We start from the raw sequence: 17,537 nt of genomic DNA on the forward strand, positions 1-17,537 counted from the left end.
TCTTGTTTTTCTACCATTTCTAGCATAATATTATTGTGCTGTCATTCATATTCACATTTCTTCCTTTCGCGCTGGGCAGGCGAATAAAAAACTAAACCAACTAAAACTAGGTACACACTTCCTCACTCTTCTTTGTCACACAATCTCCACCGTCAGTCTACGTACCGATACTTCATGCCGGTGAGCTTGGCGGTGGACTCCTTGAGGTTGTGGTGGTACCGGTGGGTGAAGGAGCCCAGGGTGCGAGCTATCAGGGCCACGGTGCGGAAGCGGGCGCGGGCCTGGCTGGCCGTGTTGGGGCTGGTGGCGTTCTGCTTGCTGTGCTCGCCGTTGCGCGGGGCCTTCAGCCCGTGGTCCGTACATGCAAAGGACACCTGCATGGCTGTTGGCAAAGGCCCCTAGAGCTGCTCCGAGACAAACAAGGCTTTGTATGTGTCCCTAAAGTACCAAACAGTCTCTTTTTTTCTGTCCGTGGAACTTAGATTTAGTCCTCGTTGTTCTTATGTGAAGTTGAAAGTCAGTGGTCCAGGCCAGTTCTGCCTGGTGCTGCTGAATCTCATATGGAAATCACAGGCAGGAGTGATGGGCGCATGAGATTGTTCAGTTTCCTTTAGGAGAGGAATCTCAAGCGGATGTTAGGTCAAAATTGGACATAGCGGCAGTGCAGTCCTGGTCAGTGTGTGAGGGATCCTGTGCCGGTCTGACTCCACCTGAATATATGAGAGAGGATGGAGATGGAGGGAGAGGGATGAAGGAGAAGAGGCACTGAATGAGTCACCTGATGGAGACGGGCACTTGAGAGCAAAGGGTTAGAGGGGTGAGGGTAAAAGGTGTGAGGAGACGAGGAAAGGGCTCTGCTAAACCATGAAAGAAGAGGAAAAAGCTGTGAAACCTCTCTGTATTCTCTTTTCCTGTGCTGTTTTCTCCTCTTTAGTGTCTTCTGCTCATACCTCTAATCTGCTTTGACGTGGAAAAAAAGAAGAATGAGAGCAATTCTGCCCTAGTTCTTTCTTGCCTTTCTATCTCATTTTTCCTCTCTGTCCTCGTTTTATCTTCCTTACCTCCTCCTAGCTAAACTGCACTTTTCCGTTCCGCAACTCAAATTTGGTTTCTAGTTCATTTCTGTTCACAAAGTCTGCCTCTCCTTCCTCTTTTAATGCGCTTCTCTTTTAGGCTGTCTGGGAGGATTTGTCGGGCGGCCAGGAGTTCTGGGTGTCTGGGGAGTGTTTCTCGCCCTCCAACCGTGCGCGACTAAGCCTTTCGGTCAAACACCTAAAGTCAGGAGAGTAACGCCGGACCGCCACACTGCGCTCTCGACACTGTACACATCTGCACAAAAACACGCATGATCACAGACACCCTTCTAACTCCTGTCACACATCTTAAAAACAAGGTCATGCTTTCACAGAAAAATTACTACTCGCAAATCTTCTGCATTTGCTTCCACTTACGACACACACACAATGAAATCATTTCTGATTCAAGTGTTCTTACGCACAGTGAGTTGTCTCTGAGAAACAGAGAAGAGATGCTTGCTTGACGCGTGCCCTCCCGCAACTTTGAGAGGAATCAAGCGTCGTTAGACAGCGAGCAGAGAGACCCCGCAGAGATCCACATCCCAACAGAAAGCGGCACCAGCAGCTGTCCTCAGATCCGGCAAACAGCCTTGTCCCGTCTCCAAAGTCCCTGAGCGAGTAACACAGGTCTTTATGGTCCCCGGCTTTGCAGCAAGAACGCTCTGTTTGATAAAGGGACCCTGGAATGGTAACAGACAAGCGGAGAGGAGGAGGAGGAGGAGGAGGAGGAGGAGAAAGCAGGATGCATGGTACCTCACTTCAGGGAGAAGAGGACAGATGCAGTGAGGAGGCGAGTTGCAGCGCGTGCTGAGTGTGGAGAGAGAGAGAGCCATGCGCTGAATGAGGGAGAGACACTGTGTAGAGGGCTACTGACTGACTGACTGAAAGAAAGAACTGCGGTGTTTTTTTTCACTATGGCGCCACACACTCACAGAGAGAGAGAGAGAGAGAGAGAGAGAGAGAGAGAGAGAGAGAGAGAGAGAGAGAGAGAGAGAGGAAGAGGAAGAGGTATATTCTGAATGGAAATCACAGGAGCAGAGTTGACGTGAGTTTGTGCGCGAGTTCCTTTACTTCAGGCCGAATGTTGAAGTGGCATATCATGGGTTGATTGCAGGAACCTACACGTGAATGTCACAGCTACGCTTCACTTCGCTGGTGACGACTTGAGAGGCATTTTTACTCGCGACACCCTGTTGTTGTTGCCTGCCATTTCGGTGCATGCCCTCTCTACACATGCAGTAACATTTACAATCATGCGTTAAGTACTGACTGCCAATCTAAGACCCTCTGTACAAAAGGCATAACAAGTAATTTGTGTTCATTACAGGGAGAAATTACAGGCTTTAGTTCATTACAGTCTCAAAGACGAACGCAGGGAGAGCGACGCGGACATCTCAGAGCAGACGTTAAGTGGCACACTGAAATAACACACAAACCAGTGTTCAGGCAGCGCAGCGTCTTATACTTTCCTCCCCACTGAGCAGTAATGTGACAATGCAGGATGTCATGGTTCATTGGACATCCACGAACCTCGAGGCTAGCTCAGTTTTATTTATATCCTTGTTGATTGCATTTGATAACAGCGAAAATCAGTTGGGCAGGGACAGCAAGGGGGAGATTTATATATACTGTATATATTGAGAAGCTATATGTTGATTGATGAAATGTAATGTATCTGAGTTGAGGTTATGTATTTTCAAGTGCTTGCACTGTTGAATGCTATAGACTTCAATGTAATGTTTGTAAACCAGGGACCTCCAGAGATCAAACAATGCACGACATCTGACACTATATCATGACTTGTCTTTTCAAGCTCCCAATAATTATAGCAGACAAATATTCCTTAAAGGGATATTCCAGTGATTTGCACTTCCACAGAATTGAAGGACTGACAAAATAAGAAGGCTGAGATATCCTGACATTTAGTGCCCCTAATGGGTCAAGATCAGAGACTGTTTGTGGACGTAGTCATCGTGACATCACCCATTGGTTTGTGGACTGCGTTTTTGAAGCCGTGAGTTCGGCGTCGCCATCTTGAATTACGGCCGTCGCCATGTTTTTTCCGCAACCAATGAATGGAGGTTACCATATATGGAACGCGGATATAAGACGTCGAGATGGCGTATACGGCTATGGTAGTAAGCCCCGCCCTAAAGCATATTTCTCTTTATGGTCTATTTGGCTCTAAATTGTGTCATAATTTGCTAAATGAACACCATGCTCTATTGAAGAAGACTTGAAACTAGCGATTGAGACCATAAACTCATGTTTACAATGTTTACTGAGGGAATAATTAAAGTGAGAAGTAGAGTCATTTTCTTATAGACTTCTATACGATCAGACTTCTCTTTGCAACCAGAGGAGTCGCCCCCTGCTGGTGAGTAGAGAGAATGCACGTTTTAAGACACTTCGGAAGTGGCTTCACTAGTCACTGGGTGTGGTGGTGGACCCAAACACAGACATGACCAGGGATTGCCGAGTGAAACAACAGGGTTTAATGCAAGGTGGACACAAAGGGAAACTTGACAGGGAACAACGAGGAGAAACAAGCACGAGAAGACGAGGGGGAAAACCAGGCAGGACGAGGCAGGGCAGGCAGACTTGGGGAAACGGGAGGATGAACCAAATTGCAGGCAGACTAAGACACGGTGAGAATAACTGAAACAGAACTCAGAATGCAACACACTGAGCGTCCGACAACAAACAGGATACTGAGCGGGTTGAAACGACAATGATCTGGCAGCGAGTGGCTGAGGAACCGGGGTAGATATACTGCTGGGTGATGAGTAGATTGAAGGCAGCTGGGTGGACTGGGCAGGTGAGTTGAATGAGTGCAATCAGGAGGGAGCCGGGAGGAGACCAGGACGGAGCCACACACACAGAAACACAGGAGGCAAAGCCTAATCGTGACAGAACCTGAGGTTGCCGTTGGTCAAGATCCAAAAATCCATTTACCTGTTAAATGCTTATGTCTATTAAACTCACGTCTTGAATAACAAAGGTTTTCTGTTAAGGATTTGAAGTCTCAAAGCCCAATCTGACATCATCAGGGTTATTTTGGAGACTTTGGAAAGCTCCCTCCAGAGCCACAGAAGCCATTATACAACTAAGTAACAGTTCACAGGACCAGAAGCTCTCCCTTTGACGAGTAAACTGATCTTGATGTGTACAATCCATGGAGGGCACCTTTAAATCACACAACCTTTCAGCCATTTCTGCATCTCCTCGCTCTCTCGGCCCTGTGGGCAAACCCTGATTTGGCCTGATCATGTTGCTCAGCAGCGCTCTTGAGAGGTAACTGTGCAGTTGGACAAAGTTGCGATCATTTCTCTAATGTTACCAGCACCTCGAAGGCTACAGCTCCCTCCCTGTCGATCCCATTTAAAAGTGTCTCAGTCAAAAGCGTCAACTAGAATTGTTACACTCTCGGCTGGAATCCCCAACGGGCGACAACGCTGTTACCCCGAGGCAAACCACTCTCAAACCACGCTTTAATAACTCCACCAAGAACCCATATTAAAGTTCTGAAACTCTGTTGCTAAGACACAAACCTCCGCCGAGTACACACATGCTGAAATAGATGAGCCGTGTTGTGCACTGAGGAGACTTATAAATACCTCCAACCCAACCCTGGGTTTCCTACAGTGTGGAACATCTGTCAACTTGATAGTACTCCAAAACGCTGCATCCATCTAATCAGTGATTTTCTTTACAATAGCCACTCTCTGCAACATCAAACTCTATGTCACACAATTGCATCTCTCTCAACAGGCTGCTAGTTAATATTCTTGTGTTGCACATTTTACCCTCATGTTGAAAAGGCTATTTAATGTCTAATAGATTTTCCTTATCTGCACTAGCCTCCTGTTGGGGAGAACCTTTCCATGCTGTCCGTGACGTCACTGCTGCAGCTGTCCCAATCTCTCGCTGCTTCATCACTTCTTTCTCTGTGTATTTTCATCGGCATCCCCCCTTTTCACTCACATCTTCTGTCCGTCTGTTACCTCCTTCCTCTCGTCCCCCATCTTCCATCTGTCCCTCTCTAAATCACGATTTAACACTCCAAGTCCACAGTCTTTGCCCTGCGCTGCAGATTAGACGGCAGCGCACGTAATTGTGATTCACTGCGCGTACGACACCACAGAAGAAGAACTGCTAGTTTAATCTGCTTTAATAGGAGGGTACCGACTCTGTGAGGACATAATGGTCACAGTTATTACAAATTTCACTCCGGGGCCGGGAAAACACGCATGAAATATTGATGAAGGTTTCTTGACTCTAAATCTGAGAATGGAAAGTATGTGAAGGATTAGACAGAAAATGCAAGGTCATCATTACCCTCATCATCATCATCACCGTCCCTCACCAACAGCACCAAAAGCATAAATTCTGTCACCTTCTTATATTATCATGTCATCCTCATCATCACCCATCATCATCAGCATTTCCACCACCACCACTATGACATTTCCCATTATCACCATCGGCATCATTATCAACTCATGCCACGATCTCATCTCAGTTTGAAACCACTGCATTTTAATGACACTGATGAACGCTGACATCTTTATTGTAACAGCCCCTACAGAAGCCCAGTGACCTTATGCGTCTGCCCAGCAGGCATAGGGCCTCGCAGCGGGGATGTATTGAATGACAGAGGGAAGTGGATGCCGAGGTATTTATTGTCAAGAGGTGAGGCACTCAGTGGTTCATAGATTCAGTATTGATGAAATGCTGCACCTGTACAGTGGCTCACAGGCTCACTGTGGAGGTTTAGCTTTTCTGTATCGGGTGTTATTCAGACAAAATTTTCCAAGGACAGACGTTTCGTCCCAGGGGGAGTCCTAACTGTTTCAGGAGAGGCTCAGTGAATGGAAGTGAAAAAATATTACGTTACGTTATCAAAAGAAGATCACACAGTATAGCCTTAATGTGTGTGACTTAATTAAAGAGATAGTTCAGAGATACAGTAGTATCTGGAGTATTACTTTTCCCTCTTTCCCAAGATCAGAAAGTCCTTTTTAATGTATTTGCTGTAGTGTCTCTGGCCAAGGGGTAACAGCTCATCCTAAATGGACAAAGGAGATTATTGTTTTCACACTTTATAAAATACATCAGGGGAATCACAGTTTAAAGGGGAAACCTATTTTTTGTAAAAATTCCTTAGTGTGTGCTATATTGACCGAGAAAGCTGAGTTCTCCTGCCATGCCGGCAGTGCTTATATGTACCAGGATGCATTGCTGCATAGCTTCTAGCGCCCCACAGGCCCTATCCTCTTGCACGGCTAATGCAACTGTGGCCTCAGCCTCTCTCCGCTGCATTTCTTCGGCTGTAAACTGTGGCCCAGATAAATTAGGCTGAATATCAGTATAATGTATCCTTGTCACTTATATTTTATACTTATTTATATTATATTGTTACCGATGGAAACATAGCTAGTTTGCGATACAAGCAAAGAGAACTAGTATGTCGTGTTTTTGAGCGGCATATAGGGCATCAATGACTAAGTTGACACGCACACTCATATTCAGCTGTTATTCTGAATACGACAATAATCTGAATTTGATGTGGTTCATGTAAACATCATATTCCGTTTGGATATCCTCAGTTAGGCCATATTCTGAATGGAACATTTTCTGACTAAGACATGCGTGGTATGCCCATACCATTCGGGTTTTAGGAGCATTCTCTGGACATGTATACAGCACATTCAGAATATGCCCCCCAATAGGGTTTTTTATAGGGTTACTCCTGTTCAGAAGGAGAAACACACACACACACACACACACACACACACACACACACACACACACACACACACATACACACACACACACACTACTAAGCATTGTGAAGGACTTGGATGTCAACCGTTTTTTGGATGTGTGCAAATATTGCAACGCCGACCTTTTCAAGTAATTGGTTGAAGGAATGAAAGAGCGAGGCTGTGTTCGCGTGGTCGAACATGTCCGCCACCGTTGGACTGTTTTGAAAAAAACATATTTTGACACAAAGAAGTAAAATGACACAAGCGGCTCCTGCCGTTTCACGTTTATTTTGACGTAATAAACGACATGTAAGGGCATCGACCCCTGTCAAACACAGCCAAGAATGGCGTTGACGTGCGATTCACTGGCCCCCGGTGATTAACATGCAGCACGGGGTTGTTTTACGTTCATCGGAATATGCACGGCTACATGTGAACAGGAATATTAGTGGAATGTGCATTTGTCCTTAGCCATGTAAACAGCTGATGAGGAATATTGTCGTTTTCGGAATATGGGCAAAAAAAAAATTTGGTGCATGTAAACGAAGTCGCTGTCATGTCAGATGACGGCACTGGATACAGACAACAGATTACTTTTACAGATCCTACATCTGACAAAACAGCAGTAGAAGGTCATGTGCTGATCGCGTCACAGGTGAGATCCCCATCCAATCACAGGCCCCCTAATGTGCATCAGTTGTGTATAGAGTAAATGCACCAATTCCTGTCATGAAAAAGAAATTACGTAACGTCTGGTATTGCTGGTCGTTTGGCATATAGGATTAACCTACAAATATAGATAAACCTGCAGAAAAGAAAAGACTGTACCGCTACAACACACAATGGGAAGCAAAAAAGATGAAAGCCTTCTGTACTTTATTTACTTTGAACTTACTCAGCATGCTTCCATAGAAATGAATTTTGCCTTTCCAATTGAATTAGAATATACAATGGATAAACGCTGTATATTCCCACAACACCATAGACCGCCGTGGCCACCTTCAGTAAGAAAGTCAACCCTTTTTGGCGCGCACTGAGGAATGTATTGCTTCAATCGACCATCTTTACCAGCAACACTAATTGGACATCGATATCAACAAAGGTGGCAAAGTGTTATGTGCAGATACAAAGCTATAATCAAGTTTGTAATCATCAAAAAAGGGTTACCATTGAAGAAATGGTTTGACATTTTAGGAACGCTTATTCAAATGTCCTGCCAAGAGTTAGATGAGATGTCTGTATGCTAATTTGAAGCTAAAACTAGCCATTAGCTTAGCTAAGCATACAGGCTGGAACCAGGGAGCTAATGTTAGGCTCTGTCAGAAGGTAGCAAATGTAAACAATGAGTCACAGCTTCTGGCCAAAACCACAACTCATCCCTTTCTCTACGTAGATATTCAGAGCATGTGCATAACGCTAGCAGCAAACAACTATTTACAATGTAAAGATACAACCTTAGTGGAGTAAAGTTATGTCTACCTGCGCGGAGAGTGAAGTTGCTCTCCCTGTGTGTGTGTGTGTGTGTTGCAATCCAAGTTTCTCCGTTCTTCGTTACATAGCCGGCAGGCCCTTCCTGCCTTTTAGTGCATGTTAGTGCATGTGCCCCACTGGCTAGCTCGAGGCTGCTTTTCTGCACTGACCAAATACAGTGGTTACAGATGATAAGGCAGACAGTACATAAGTAGCCCCACCTCTGGTCCCTATGTAGGTAAACACTGTGAACTCTGTCAGCACTCTCGCTATTATTTGCACCATTAGCTGCTAGCCGCCTGCTTAACCATCACATCCCTAAATGTAGCTCTCTTGTTAAGAGTTAAATCATAAACTTGATACCACTGTATGAAGCTACAGCTGGCAGCCGGCTTATTTGGCTTTAGCTCAAAGACTAGGACAGGAGGAAACAGCTGGTGCCATGCGATTGTTCAGATGGCCCAATAATCCTGAAACCCCAATGGTCTGAAAAATGTCCAATTGGAACAGAAGCCCATCATCCGTAAAAACACACAGCCATTGTTTCAAAGGCCGATTCCTCTGAAAATACAAACTCTCTATGCAAGGCAAAGAAACACGTGGCTTATTATTATGCTATGCGGTTTTACCCTAAAGTGAACTAATCTCACTCCTGCCTGAACCTAAACAAAAATCAGGAAGGTCCAGCAAGAAAGTACCCAACCAAGATACTTCATGGTCACAGCTTGTGGTTTGAAAACTTTGGTTTTTAGATGAAACAAAAGAAGTATGACAAGCGAAAAATAGGCGTGCTGGCAGCAAATGTATTTCAGTAAATTTGGACAGAGGTTACAGGCTGTTTCCCCAATCCCCTGGCTTCTATTCTTTACGCTAAACTAACTTCATATTTAGCCTACAGCATGAAAATGGATCCTCTCATCTAATTTTTGGCAATAAAGCAAATAAGTTTATTTTCTGAAATGTCAACATATTCTTTAGACAAGTCTGTTAATTTCATGCTTGATGTACAACCAAGGTATCCAAGATAGGCTACGGTACACTAGGTTCTAATTGCTTGTCACAGTCTTACATTTCAGTTCTTTATTCATTACTCACCCAACATCATATTTGCTATGACGTAATGGATTTGATATCATATACAACACTGTGAGTGTAAACCCAGGAAGAGAAAAAAGTACTTGGTCTAATTTAATACACCAGCCACACATTGACTGTACATCGGATCATCACTGCTGGAAGCTCACTTTCTTTCTGCTTTGCTATGACAATCAACTCAAACATAAGCCATATACTATACTTCATTACTTATTCAAATCCTCAGTCTTTCCACAGCCCTGAAACCTGCCGTGGCCACTGAAGACACAGCAGCATGTCGCATGGTGGCCTCGTGTGCCTTAAACGTCAAGTCTAATTGCGGATGGGAATTAGTGCCGGGGTCTCGCTGTGCTAGGAAGGACTCTTCCTTATCAGGAGATGATGAAAGCATTAGGTAGTTAACAGAACAGGGACCCCGCTGAGAACAGTTCAACTTTAATCCATACTTCCAGTGGTTTATTAATGACACAAATCAGAGTGAATTTAATGTGGACAGGCTGCTGTTTCCCCCTTATTTGGTCTTAAACTAACTTTACATTTACCTTTGAACAGATTAAAAAAAAGTTGCTGTTCATTCAGCAGAATAAGCAGAAATGATGCAAAATGTAAGCAATGTAAAACATGCATGTTGTACATCTCCTTCTACAAGCTCTCTAACACTAATATCAGATAAAGCAGCATGGTCGGCATTCATTTAATTTGTCTGAATGTACCAATGCGTGCACCCTTCTTCAGAGCATGAATATCCTACCTGTACACCATGCCGGCTCTAGGTTGGACGGATGCTTGAACAAAATGCACATGGAGAAGCTCTTTCAAACCCTGCTGCTCTCGAGGTCTGCTGGCTTCCAAGCTTTCTGTACGGCAGCTGATGGGGCTTGAGGAGTGCACCCTGGTTCCTGCCACCTGCCTCTGCTGGATGGAACTGGGGCAGCGATCCAGCCTCGGCCCCCCTCTCACGGGGATCTCACTGCAGGCTGCCCTGAGATACATGTTTGGATAAACCTTGTCTCCCACAGGGCTGATGGGACACTTTCTTTAGTTAGCAAATCCTTTTCAATATATTTAGTCATCCTGTGGAGAGAATGTGGCCTAAAAACATCTCCATATGCAAGTACAACGCAATGCTGGACACGTGGGACCACAAAGGAGTAATACCCCGCCACAATTTCCACAGATGTATAACAAAGTACACACAAAGCAAAGACAAACAGACGCACACAAATACAATTGATATACTAATAGTTTCCAATAAGATAGCTGAGAGGGCAGAAACATCTCTGTGTGCCATACCTGTGATGTCAACTTTATTCTTAGATGATTGACAGATTAAAAGCCAAAGGCAGCTTTTGTTTTTGCCCCCGGTGGCTCCGGCGAGAGAAGCCTGCTCGTCTGTTAGGCAAGCCGGACAAAGCCAGGGGGATATTTCTGTCAACTTGTACTTGTCAGAAGAGTGTTCTTGATATATCTGTTGTATGTGGCCTACAGCCAAATCAAGTTGCAGCTGAGAGCAACACTGGTCCATCTAGTCTACTTTTCCTCAAAGCAAATGATTACATGATGACACGAACAGAAAGGCAACCAAGTATGTGAACAAGATGTTCTTTGTGAATATACCAGGGTCCTTCATGGAAATAATGTATAGCCATCTTGTTGGGAGTTGTAAATATCCCCAGTATTCAATTACTTGTATATGTACTTTTCAATGTATTTTAGAGATTAAAATGAGACTGGGTCACTTTTGAATGAAGAAATGACACATTCCTTCCTTATCAATGCTCAATAGTTCAAATACAAGTTGTCAAAAGTTCAATACGCTCAAGAGTTTTGCTGCTACAGGTTTATTTGGTCTGGTACGACCAGTAACTCATGGTGACTAATGTTAGCAACTTTGGATAGATATCGCTGAGTAATGACATTACTTGATCAGTTGACACATTTGTTGTTATACCACGTCTTCTTTATGTCACAGGTAACATTTCTGTTTCTTTTATCTTTAATGTCCAAAAAAGGCTTCATAGATCTGCAGGTTTGGGCCTTTTAGTGGGATAACACCACGGCTTTCTCTACTTTATCTGCTAAGCAGACCTCTTATTGATCGATCATGTGACTCATTGATGTCACTTATGTTATGCTGGTGTTTTCATGTAACCATATGTATTAATATTCTCGGAGGTCTTTGTGCTCCTCGCTTAAAGTTATATCTTTAATATAAATAATAATGTATTTTAAATAGCTTTGCAAACACTTTTTAAGACCAGGTTTTACTGCAGTAATTTTAAACAGTAAAACCTCAACAGCACGCACTTATTTTATTAACCCAACATTGCTTAATTGGATAACTTTTATTTGTACTGTGAATACATGTCCGGTTTTTATCATTTGTATGCATGATTTAAGGGTGAGGGAGTGGTAGACGTCATTTACAGTGAAATGTAAATATATTAGTATATATAAAGAACATGTACATATAGTACATCTTACATATGATGTTACATACGAGTGTCCTCTTCTCTCATTGTCAGTTGTACCCGCCTGCCCCCTTGTGAACAGAGAGGATACAGCAGCCGGATCCAAGGAAATATCCATCACACTCTCTCAGAGAGTATCAAGTCTGAAGAGTGAGTTACATTTGTACATTTTGTACTTGGCTCATCCAGAAACACAATGAACCGCGGTGCAGAAACAATCATGAAAATGGAAGTGGATGCATGTGTGCACAAACACACACACACACACACTCATTCACAGGGCTACGAGTTTATAGGCTGCAAATGAAGGTAAGCTGTTGCTGAATGTTGCTGAATGTTACTGAATGCGGGGGAGCTGAGAGCACCTCTGTGTGTCTGCCGTGTCCTCCCACTCAGTGTGAGAGGCAGACAAAGAGCATTAAGTCTATTTCAGTGCCTGGATATGCGAGGTCTTTTATTCACTGTTCCTTCCAAGACCATAGAGTCATGACTCACTCACACGTTCACAATCTGACTCCTGCAGGCAGCGAGGCAACGCTGCTAGAAAAGGACCCTCAAGGTGGAAGCCACTGTGGTCAATCACATGCAAATGCCATCACTTGCTCTCAAAGACGCCGATTGTAACTGTTCAACCTTTGTGTTATATCCTTGTGTCCCTGTATCATTTTGCTTATTGTTTTTGCTTTATGTTTTATTTTGCTCAATCTTGTCTTGATGCTTTCATAAGATACCACGAGTAAATGGGTTAAAATGATATCCTCTTCACATTGTTTTTGTAAGGGATCATAAAATAAAAAAAAAAAAACTAAAACCTGGAGAAACAAGTTTTAATTTTCTGCTAATTGCAAGGGCATTTGGGGATGAAGAGATCAGTGGTTGCGTTGGGTTCATGCCTCATCTACCTGCCTGTGATCGATGCTGTCAGTGTTGTTCAACCGTTGCCCTGTGACCAGAGAGAGAGAGAGACCTGCAGGCCAGAATGACAAACACAGAAAAACAGTTGAAGCATCTGAAGCAAGAGATCGCAGTTCAACCCCCTTTTATTTCAAGTTTATTTCATGTTTCAACACAGTGTTGTCATCAACTGGTAATTCATATAATTCAATACTTAAGTGTTGCGGAAAACCTTTTTTCTAAACCATTCCTAATCAGACAGCCACACATCCATCTTACAAAACCAACACAAGGCCGGACTCTTTCCATACAGAAAGCCCAGTTTGAGTTTACATTTTTTACTATAAACTTAAGTTTGAATCTTGAATGATGGACCTGCTATCGAGCCAAATTCCTAAGTATGGCTCAGCAAGAGTGATATGGGTACCATTTGGTTTAATGGCCGGATAGTCTGAAACACTAGAGGAGAATATCATGTACTTTGTCTTGTCAGCATTTCAAACAACTGATTAAGAAGTGATAGTCTGATAGTGATAGCTGAGTCAGATCCTTGGTTGGGCCTGACGGGTATAACATTTTATCATTTGCTGATCGTTAAAGTACTGAGTAGGAGGAATAGTGTTATGTATGTGTTTTAACCGCATTGATGATGGAAAGAATTTATTTTATTCTTTTATTTAAATATTAGCAATACATGTATCCTGACGAATGCTACTGTTTTTTTAAGTCCTGCCTCCAAACACTTACATTTGACTGAAAACAAATAACCTTGCAACCAGCCTACAAATAGGTCAACCTGTTTTCATCACAGTCATATAACATAACAATCAAAAACATGCATTGAGCTTACCTGTATGATTTTAAATTGAGGAGGTTAATTTATTGTGGTATGCATGTCATCACTTTAGATCTACAATTTAAAACAATCCTGAAGTGATTATGAAATCACCATTATGTTTGCATATTGGTACAGATTCCATCCCATATTTTCTCGTTCTCATTTGTACCTGCCTGCCCTCTTGTGGATAGACGATACAGCAGCAGTATGCAAGGAAACATTCAGTTTCCCATCTGCATTTTAGGCCGAAACACACAGCCTTTTTAGAAAGAATTATGAGGATAGAAGTCGATGCCTATACGCACAGCACACACATCACTCATTCACAGGCCTAAGTGTGCAGGTAAATGGGCTGAAAATGAACATGAGCGGTTGGATGAATGTGAGAGCACCTCTGTGTGTCTGCTGTGTCCTCCCACTCAGTGTGAGAGGCACACGCAGAGCATTTAGTCTATTTCAGTCCCTGGATATGTGAGGTCTTTTCTTCACTGTTCCCTCCAAGACCATATGACTCACTCACACGTTCACAATCTGACTACTGCAGGCAGCGAGGCAACGCTGCTGGAAAAATCAGGCCCTCAAAGTGGAAGCCACTGTGGTCAATCACGTGCAAATGCCTTCTCTTAGTCTCAAAGATCATCATACGTCCATTTTACTGTTTGTTTGAAGCACATACCTCCCTGAATCATTTACTGTCGTATCTTTCTTTAATCCTCTTATATTGTTATGTATCTTCTTTTTATCTGTTCTACCTTATCTTAGGGCTGCCATAAAGTGCCACCATTGAAGTGATAAAAGATAAATGCCAAAGTTCAGTGAAAACATGTTTTTCTGGTACACGAAAGCATAGTCAGGAGAGCTGATCAAGATAAACAGAAGTAATTGATTAATAACATGTGACCTCTCAAGGTAAACGGGTGGCGTTTGGAGCATCTATCGGCAATGTTGGAAATATTGGACCTTTTAATGTTGCGATCACACTGACCTACAAGAACGTCTACTCAAACACAGGCGCATATAACCCTGAAACAGGTAAACTTACCATAATAATGTGTATTATGGGTTCACTTGGTGAATAAATACTATCTTTGACTCCGGATGAATTGGAAAGCACAACAGGTGTAACCCTCTGTTGATCACCTCCTGGTATTTTCACCGCTCCACCTCAAAGGAGTCTATTGCTTCAGCTTCTCTGGCCATAACACATCATCCAGACCAATGGGGCTGAGACTGATGAAGAATTCAAATGCAAATCCCCAGTTTGCTTTTTCACTCATTTACTCTTGAATAATTAGTTTGACATTTTAAGAAAAACACTTATTTGCCTTCTTAGTTGGGCGACAAGCTTGTGTGTTAAGTCCAGAAGTGAATAGCTTGAAGACTAGAAAACAAGGGGAAACAGTTAGCTTGGCCCTGTCTAATGGCCAATATCCTGAAATAGCACAAGTAGTTACATCACTTTACTCCCTGTAAAAAAAACACATTTCTGATTCAGTACAAATCAAACAAAGGTGATACAACCTGTTGATAATTGATCTCCATAGATGCTCGTAGGCTTGACATCGGGATTGACTCAAAAATAAACTGTAATAACTGAATTCATTGTAACATAGTCAATCAGTGCAACAGTGTGGCTCAATGTGTGTTTACAGTTTTTGGACAATGATGGAGGTCTATTACACACAGAGGAATACATTAAATCAGGCTTTGTTTGCAAAATAGTTGTCAATAGCATGAATTAATCGCTGATGTAAGTGTCTTCATGGGAATTGCTGACAATAACAAAAATGTTGAAATATCCAGACAGCCTTATCTTTAAGGTGAAGAAAAAAGAAGACTATACGTACAAATACATGGTTCTGTTGACCAAAGGTTGTGTTGAGCTATTTGTGTTGTCCTTGTTTTGGTTGTTTATTGGGAGCGGCGGGGGTTTGTAGATTTGCGGTGGGGGGGTTGAAGCATTTTGAGTGCAACTGTATATGTGTATATGTATGTATGTACAGTATGTATGTATGTGTGTACACATATATATGTATATGTATATATGTGTGTAAGTATGCATGTATTATATATATATTTTTTTTTATTATTATTTAATTAAATTTATTTCTTAGTCATTTTTTGACTTTTGTTAAAGGTGTTGTATAAATAAAGTTATTATTATTATTACATTACAATCATTTAGCAGATGCTTGTATCCAAAGCGACTTACAATTCAGATTCTATCATACCGTAGGCACAGCTATGGGAGCAATTTCGAGGTCAAGTGTCTTGCTCAAGGACACATCGACATGCGACCAGCAGAGCCGGAGCCTGGGATCGAACCGCCGATCCTCTGATTGAAGGACGTTCCTGCTCTCCACTTAGCACAGTCACCCCATTATAAAGGTGGTAAAACAACAATCAAAGATACCTTTGGCCAGGAACTTAGTTACAGTATCTTATTCTTGATAGGAGGTTGTTTGGCCGATCAGCAGGAGAAAACAGCCTTTGGTGTTCATGTAAATTCAAGGGTATTTCCTTCTTCATGTGGTATATAAAGCATGGTGGTTAGAGCTGATCAAGACGAGCAGAAGCAAGTTAAAGATGAAGACCTTCGTGGCTGTGTTGACTTTATCCCTCTTCTACCTTAGTGTAGCTGAGGTGCAGCGACTGGATCCCCGAGCAGGAGAGAGCGACAGCACAGAGAGTCCAAACATCGAGCCATCTGGTATTTGTTCATGTGATATGACTAGGAACCAGAACAACGACTGCCAACTTGTTGTCATCTTAAGGGAACTAGAGTCCAAACTGAAAAACACTGAGAAACAAGTAGAGGATCTGAAGAGAGAGGTCCAAGGTAAGAACATTTATCCTGACTTTGTTTACTGTATGTATCATTTATTGTTTACAGGTTGTTTCAGGTTTAGTTGTCTTCAAACAAAATAAACTTATAAATTATAATGACTTCATCTACCATCTCAAGGTAAACGGGTGGCGTTTGGAGCATCTATGGGCGATTCTGTAACTATCGGACCTTATAACGTTGACATCACACTGACCTACAAGAACGTCTTTTCAAACACAGGCGCATACAACCCTGCAACAGGTAAACATTCCATTACAACTTGTATTCATAGACATACATGTTCATTTGGTGAATAAATACTGCCGTTGACTCTGGATTAAATGCAAACGACAACAGGTGTAACCCTCTGTTGATCATCCCCAGGTATTTTCACTGCTCCAGTCAAAGGAGTTTATTACTTCAGCTTCTCTGGCTGTAATCACTCATCCAGACCATTGGAGCTGGCTCTGATGAAGAACGGAGAGCGGATGGTTGTTGCTTTCAACCATGCAGCAGATGGAAAACGCTTTGAGACAGCAACCAATGGCATGACTCTACAGCTTGAAGTGGGAGAACAGGTGTACATTAGTCTCATACAAAACACCTGGATTTATGGCAAAATGTACAACACCTTCATTGGTCATTTGTTATTCCCTCTGTAAGTTAAAAGGGAGTTTAGTGGTTGGCTATCTAACCTGATGTAAGCTTAACTTTCCCTTTCATTTGAACTCTTACAATCCCAGAAAAGTGTTGATGATAAAGCAATCCCTGTGATAAGTGTGTACATTGAGAACTGTATATGTGTTGATATTATGTTTGCCATTATACAGTGTTTTTATTAATAAAGTGACTCAAGTCTGAAAATAAAAATGCTGTCATCATTTACCGTAGAACAAATATGCACACTGCCATTTCCTTCCTGTTTCCTGTCTTTGTGCTAAGCTAAGCTAAGGTAACCTAGTGCATGGCTATAGCTTTATATGTAGCGGACAGGCGCATTGGATGGAATTGATCTCTCCAACTAACGCTCAGCAAGCAGGCAAATAAGTTTACTACTGAGCTATTGCTTTAAGGGACAGACATGAGATGGATATAAGT

The 17,537-nt window shown here is 42.6% G+C and overlaps 2 protein-coding genes across 3 annotated transcripts in view; one reads left to right on the forward strand and one right to left on the reverse strand.

Annotated features, from left to right (window-relative positions):
• kcnab1b (potassium voltage-gated channel subfamily A regulatory beta subunit 1b) overlaps positions 1-10,473 on the reverse strand; it is a 35,989-nt gene extending 25,516 nt beyond the window's left edge. The window contains exons 1-2 of one of the 2 annotated variants that reach the window (XM_079173115.1): positions 10,161-10,473; positions 166-710 (exon numbers count right to left, since the gene is read on the reverse strand). In XM_079173115.1, the coding sequence (XP_079029241.1) occupies positions 166-380 (215 nt within the window). In that variant the 5' untranslated portion in view covers positions 381-710; positions 10,161-10,473. Of the gene's footprint in view, positions 1-165; positions 711-1,498; positions 1,606-10,160 lie in introns of those variants that run through there. The other variant, XM_079173116.1, reaches the window with a different exon arrangement.
• Positions 10,474-16,097: 5,624 nt separating this feature from the next.
• On the forward strand, positions 16,098-17,289 carry LOC306706173 (cerebellin-1-like). Its single transcript, XM_079173119.1, has 3 exons — positions 16,098-16,451; positions 16,578-16,700; positions 16,824-17,289. Exons 1-3 carry the CDS (start codon positions 16,199-16,201, stop codon positions 17,099-17,101), a joined length of 654 nt encoding a protein of 217 aa, XP_079029245.1. The 5' UTR covers positions 16,098-16,198; the 3' UTR covers positions 17,102-17,289.
• Positions 17,290-17,537: the final 248 nt, after the last annotated feature.

This window comes from Pholis gunnellus (assembly GCF_910591455.1).
Source record: "Pholis gunnellus genome assembly, chromosome: 14".
NCBI classification, from domain to species: domain Eukaryota; kingdom Metazoa; phylum Chordata; class Actinopteri; order Perciformes; family Pholidae; genus Pholis; species Pholis gunnellus.